General features: G+C 34.2%; 1 protein-coding gene across 1 annotated transcript in view; it reads left to right on the top strand.

The window, feature by feature from the left end:
* Window positions 1–7,308, top strand: part of Dmd (dystrophin) — a 1,737,386-nt gene that overhangs the window by 1,386,679 nt on the left and 343,399 nt on the right. The window contains exon 53 of the mRNA XM_048796385.1: window positions 5,258–5,505. Coding sequence (XP_048652342.1) covers window positions 5,258–5,505 — 248 coding nt within the window. The remainder of the gene's footprint in view (window positions 1–5,257; window positions 5,506–7,308) is intronic.

Below are 7,308 nucleotides of genomic sequence, written 5' to 3'. Positions count from 1 at the left end.
TATATATATATCTCCTTGGTCTCAAATTAGCCTTCAATACTATCTGGCAACATCACTACATTTCTTAGGTCAAATACCTCTCAGTCTCTATCACAACTAATTCAAATGTCCCCACTTATTCTTAATTCATATTTACTTTCACTGAATATCCATTGCATACCCTGCATTGCACACTATACTGAGTCTGCTGCTTCCTATTTCATAGAGGAAATAGCAGCTCTCAAAGTACAGTCCCCTTAACTTACTCTTTCTAATCTTCCCAACTAACCTCTGTACCTTGCAGTAAGAAGGGTATGTTAAATGTCAAGTCAAAATTGCTCCCTCAAAAAATAACCTTTCTGTTGAGTGTGGTGGTACACATCTGTAATCCCAGCAGCTCAGGAGGCTGAAGCAGGAGGATCTCAAGTTCAAAGCCAGCTTTAGGAACTTAGCAAGGCCCTGTCTCAAAATAAACATAAAAGAGGGGCTGGGATATTGCTCAGTGGTTAAGGACTCCTGGGTTCAATCCCTGCTACTACTACTACTAATCATCATCATCATCATCATCATCATCATCATCATCATCATCTTTCCTTGTTAGAAAATTCCTTTCTTTAGCTGCAAAAGTGGTCAAGGACTATAATTCTGAATATACATTGAACAAACCCTTAACTATATAAAGATAAGCAAAGATATATCAGGCAATTTAATTTTATACAAAGAAGAAAAACTTGACATGAGACTTATAGATCATTCTAAATCAGTACTTTTATATCTCTAATCACACGACATTTAATGAAGTGAAAATTCTGCCTACATGAAACTAGTCATAATAAAATTAGATTTGGTATGGTCTTTCATGGAGCACATATTCCAGATGTTTAAGTGATTCAAAGAAAACCTACAGTATAATGGCTCCCTTCAATGTTTTCTCACTTACTGCCTCCAAACTAGAATAAAAACTAATGAAATTCTGGCATCATTTAAATAGTACATCACACTGCTCAGCTAACTACTTTTTGACATTTTATGTATAGTGTTTAATAATTTAAGCATAAATTTATGCATACTACATTAGAAGTGCTAATATTTTAAATCTAGTCAAACTGAGTATTACATTCATTTAAATGACATGGTACCTGTACTCACCCTTTACATGTTTTGTGATTCAGAATTTAGCGAGCCATATTTCTTGTTGTGTTCACTTTTAGATGTTGACAGCATATGCTACGAGCCATCCATTGGTGGAGTACAACTGCCACCAAGGTCTAATGCCAAAGCAAACACTGATTTGACTATCTCCTTGGTAACACTCTCCTACCTCCTTATCTTTGCATCTTTTCTACCATCAGTTATCTCCTTTTTCTATCTTCATGTGTCTAATGCCCTCATGATGATTTCTAGATGGTTATTCCATCAAGATACCTCCCCAAAGTGAACCTTTACCCCAAATTACACTTTATCAACATACCTCTCCACAATCAAAGCTTTCATTATCATATACCTTAACAGAAATTTAGGCATTTGGATTAAACGGAATATTTGGCTTTTTTCTTAATTAGTGATAGTACCGGTAGCAACAGCATATGTAGTAAAATAATAGTAGTAGTAAAAATCCATAATAGATGCTATCTCTTCCAACTCATTTAGGACTCATACTTCAACAGTTAATGGGAAAAATGAGTTAAAGGGGGGATCACAAAAATATGGCTTAAAACTTTAATATAAAATTGTCACAAATATTTTAATGTTGTGTGATGGCCTTTTCTTTGAATGCAGATCCACTCATTAAATTCTCTGTAAGTCACACTGATAATATGAACTTTTTGATGTCCTGTTCTCGTTTCTTTAATATAGAAAAAGTCCTTCAGAAATCATGAGAAGCATTCTGAATACAGATTCCTTGAAAATTTTAGGGTTGTTTTCTTAATATTTCAGTTTTTTCATGCACACCTACTTAATAATATTCATTTTCTTTAGAAGTTCCCAAAGTATTTGATAGAACTTGTTTTCCAAGAAATAACAATTTTTTTCTCTTTAGATGATTGTTCTTTGATTTGGGAAATCTCTAATTAAATTAGTAATTGGAGCACTAACAGTAAAAGAAAGTTTTGAGAACACATATCCAACTGACAGTTATATACACGATTAAAAACTAGTGAGGGGAGCAAGGTCATGCAAACTGTCAACCACATCAAATATTTTTATTTTGAGACTATTATAGACTCCAGTCTCTATGTTTCATAGAGTAAATGAAAACTGGTGAGTTATAGTTTAGGTCACTTTAGAGAACCTCAATTATCACTACTAGAAGGCAACAAGAATAAAGAAAAGAAAAAGCCATAGGATCTCAATAACATTGTTGGAGGGGGGGAGATTTTAAAAAGAAAAGAAATGGGCTGGGAATATAGCTCAGTGGTACAGTGTTTGTCTACCACAGGCAAGGTCCTGGTTTCAATCTCTACTACTGCAAAAACAAGGGGGGGAGAGAGGAGGGAGGAAGAGTTTTGTGAGTAACTATGAATACAGGAACTTAAATTTCTTAATCCATTTTATCCTACAAAACGTTGATGCAGCATTAAAAACTGCTCAGGAGGGCTGAGGTTGTGGCTTAGTGGTAGAGCATTTACCTAGCACGTGTGAGGCACTGGGTTGGATCTTTAGCACCACATAAAAATAAATAAATGAAATAAAGATATTGTGTCCATCTACAACTAAAAAAAATAAAAACTGCCCAGGATTTTGGAAGACAAAGTGAAAATTGAAAATTCTAATAAGAGACATTAAAACATGTACATTATATAAGCTAAAGGGAGCTGAACTGTAATATGACTTATTTGGAATGGAAACACAGCTTAATGGCTAAGCCCTTCTCTGGGGAACAGAGATGTTTAGCACAAAGAGTTCACCTACAGTATTAACAGATTCTGTCCACTATTCTGCCATCTCCACAGTGGTTCCTGTTTATAGTTCTACCTCACATGATATTTATTTGTTGTTACTAGAAACGCATGTTATTTTCCAGAAGAGAATGGTTTCATTTGGTAATCACCATCCTTGTCCAGGTTTCCCCATTGACATTTAAGAAATCTGATTTCTAAAATTTCTATTACACAAAACAAAATCATTATGGATCATTTCCTTTTAGAGATTTGAATTCATATATATGGATTTTGACCACCTTCTTCCATGGACACTTAATTCTGATTCTTTTAATGCATGTATTTACTCATAAGGAAATGGAATAATATTTACTATCAACCCCTATAAAATGTTTTTAATTTCAGACTGATTCCTGTGGCATTCCACTGACATGTTGATTAAAGATGAGTACATAACATGAATTTTTTGCACATATATGGTCAGAAGGGACTCTTTATTTTTTATTACTATATACAACTCGCATACATGAAATTAATCCTTTTGAAGTGTTCTATTTAGTGGTGTTTAGCATATTCACAAGGTTGTATCACTAATATGAGAACACTTTCATCACCCCCAAAAGAAATCCCCAATTTTAATATAATATTTTAAATAAGCACATTTAGCCAGGTGTGGTGGCACATGTCTGTAATCATAATGACCCAGGAGGCTGAGGCAGGAAGATAACAAGTTTAAGGTCAACCTCAGCAAATTAGTGAGGCTATAAGCAACTTAGTGAGACCCTGTCTCAAAATTTAAAAAATAAAAATAAAAAGGCTGAGGGTCTTGTTTGGTGGTAAAGGGTTCAATCCCTATTACCAAAAATAAAGAAACACTTTAAAAACCACAAAATCAACAGAGTGGTTGTCACAATATCTTTTGTTTGAGAACCATATAAGAGTCATATAGTTCATACACACCACATTTCATTGATGAAATATTGAGGTTGATCTGAGAGTATAATGCCATTCCTAATTTGAATGTGTATCTGGCTTGCATTTAGCATGGGACTGCATGCAGGGTTATAGAAGAGGTCAGTGTAAACAATGGTTTTACCAACACAGTAAACCAGACAGAAATAACACCTGCCTATATCAAGCAAATGAAAATAGCACGTAGAGTCAAATAAGTGATGTTGTCCTTGTGCACAGACATTACATTACATAAACTGTTCTAAGTGAGGGAATTTGTCCCTTAGAAATTGCTCATTGGAACATTTGGACATCATGCATCATGTTAAAGATCCATAAATGCCATCTCAATAGGGTAGATATGATGCATGATAATATCCTCCCCATATCTGCATAGGGTTCTTCTGCTCAATAGATTGTCATGATGCATTGCATCAGAGACTCCTGCTCTAGTGCTTCAGAGACAGCTGAGAAGTCCCACGGGAGCCTTCAGAAGTCATTGCTACAAGGAGTAAAATACCAGGAGAACAGAAAGTCATTCCTAGTTCTTGACAAAATACCTGCATCCCTAAATGAAACTATTTATTATGTGGTTGATGTGAAGTATGGAATGCAATATTACATGATGGAGTGTATCTTTTTATTGTAAAAAATAAGAATCCATTTCTGGTTGTGAGATGAGTAGAATTTAGAATCTAGCCACACCATATTTTTTCCTGTTATTTTGCCAGTCCAAAATTTCTTTGAACAGGTATAAGACATAGTAGTTAAGAATATGCACTAGGATACCTGCATAGGTATCCTAGGTTACTCAGTTATTACATATGGGACCTTGGTGACATCTAACATCTGCTAGTCTGTTTTATCATGTGTAAAATAAGAATTCTCCCATTATCAGTCCCATATAATTGTTTGGTAGGAATAAAATTAGTCTACATGTGGATAGAGCTTACCACAGAACTAGGAACTTAAGAAGTGCTCAAAAAATATTAGTCATCATTAACAAATATCCATTATTATAATACTGCCACCAAAAAGTGTCTTAGTCTATCTGGGCTGCTATAACAAAAAAATTCATAAACTGGGTGGCTGTAAACAACAGATATTTATTTCTTACATTTTTGGAGGTTGTGAATCCTAGACCAAGGCACTGACAGATTTGGTGTCTGGTGAGGACCAATTCCTTATGGACATCACCTTCTCCCTGCATCCTCACATGATTATAGGAGCTATCTAGCTCTCTGAGGTCTCTTTCATAAGGACACTAACCCCCAAAACCACCTCCTCCAAAGCTCCACATCCTAACACAATTGCCTTAGGGATTAGGATATCTTTTTATTATTATTACTTTTTAGGACTTCAACATATAAATTTTGGAGCAATCCACACATTCAGGTCATAGCACAGAATGAACATCACTGACACTAAACCCAAAAAACAATAAGATATCTTGTATTTCTTTGCCTTCAATATTCTCATCTTCCAATTTGTGTCTCTTTGCTTTAATATTCTCATCTTCCAATTTGCTCTTGACTATTTTACACAGGCACTTCGGGGAGAAATTGCACCTCTAAAAGAGAATGTAAGCCACGTCAATGATCTTGCTCGCCAGTTGACCACATTGGGCATTCAGCTCTCACCATATAACCTCAGCACTCTGGAAGACCTGAACACCAGATGGAAACTACTACAGGTAGATACATTATAAGCATTGTTGTTCCTTGTTACAAAAAGATATCAAACAGCTAAACTTACTTAAAAGGAACAATGAAAGTAATATCTTTATTTGATATTCACAATAATGTTTTGTGAGGATTAGATAGTGTATATTATTTGGTAAGTTCCTGTGTAAATATTTTCAAACTATTATTAATTTTGGAAATGGGTAAAAGTTGAACTTCTACATGTTGTGCAATAAATATGGAAGAGAATGCTGAATTGTGATGGAAGAATTGAATTGCTAGCAGATAGTTCCTTTGTACTATTATTGCTTGGATTCTTAAAATATCTTTTCCTTTGGAATCCTAATTTAAACAAAAGTCAGTAGTTAGATATGTTCTAAAATTGTAAGAATTAAGAAGATCTCATCACAAACCCATACATGGAACTTTTTCATAGGTTTTCCTAATGAATACAGGGAATAGAAATATTCTCAAGGTCATGTTTATTAGCTGTGGGACCTTGGGCAATTTACTTAACCTTTCTGTGACTCAATCTTTCATCTGAAAAAAAAGGAAAATAAAATTTTCTATAGTATCAGTTTATTATAAGAATGAATAACTCATAGGAAGTATAAAATGCTTGAAACAGAACCTGCTACATAGTAAACACTCTGTAAATTCTAGCTCTTGGTGTTATTTGATTAAGATTATTATACTACAAAGGTTTGGGAATATGATGTTTTAGTTGGGTGACCTCGAGGCCATTTAACATCTCTTTTGTCAGTTTCCTCATCTCCAACACAGTTGCTACAATAATGAATGAGCTAGTTGATGTAGAGTTCTTTGTATAGTATTTGGTTCATAGTAAGAACTCAGAAAATGGTTGTAGTGGAGGTGTCTCTGTATTCCCTATGTGTATGACAGTTATTTCTCCAAACTACAAAACTGGTTTAATCATAGATTTAAGGAATCATTTTCTCTCCTTTTTCAACTTCATAGGATGCAAATAGTATGCTCCTGAGAACAGAGAAAAAACTGAGTTTAAAAATATTTGCTGTCAAAGTTTTAATAAGAAAAAAATAATAAACCAGATTACTTTCCTATTGACAGTCCATTTAGGGGTGTGATTGAAAGTTCTGTTAAAGAATTGCTAGATCTTTAATAAAAACAAGCTCCAAATTCAAGACCTCCTGGGATCTTGTATAATTTAATTCTTCTTTTGATGGATAGTCTTGAAATATTTGTATGATATATTGTTATAAGTGGCATTGACTAAAGCCTGGCAATATAGTTAAGTGATTATATGCCATTCTCTGTCTGCTCCACAGTAGTTCAGTACTATTAAAATTTTATCAGTTTCATGGGACTGGAGTTGTATGTAGCTCAGCGATAGAGCACTTGCCTAGCACATGTGAGGAACTGGGTTTGATCCTCAGCATGACATAAAAATAAATAAATAAAATAAAGGTATTGTGTCTATCTACAACTAAAAACAAACTTTATCAGTTTCATCCTTAGTATGTTTTTCATTTTAAGCACAAATAAGGAAAGTGTCAAAGAAAACCAATGGCCACATTTGTTGCATTCAAGTGTTCTCAAATTATATTTTAAATTTTCTTTTAGATAGCTGAATGCCACATTTGCTTTTGAAATGTGGTACAAGATTTGTGACAGCTGCATGTAAATTTATAAATAAGGTCAAAAGATTATAACTGAAAGGAAATGTTCTTTTAAAACTCAATGCTAAGGGCTGGGGTTGTATCTCAGTGGCAGAGCACTTGCTTAGCATGTGTGAGGCACTGGATTGAATTCTCAGCACCACATAAAAATAAATA

Source organism: Marmota marmota, unplaced genomic scaffold (assembly GCF_001458135.2).
Source record: "Marmota marmota marmota unplaced genomic scaffold, marMar, whole genome shotgun sequence".
In the NCBI taxonomy this organism is placed as follows: domain Eukaryota; kingdom Metazoa; phylum Chordata; class Mammalia; order Rodentia; family Sciuridae; genus Marmota; species Marmota marmota.
This window is presented reverse-complemented; position numbering and strand designations above follow the sequence as displayed.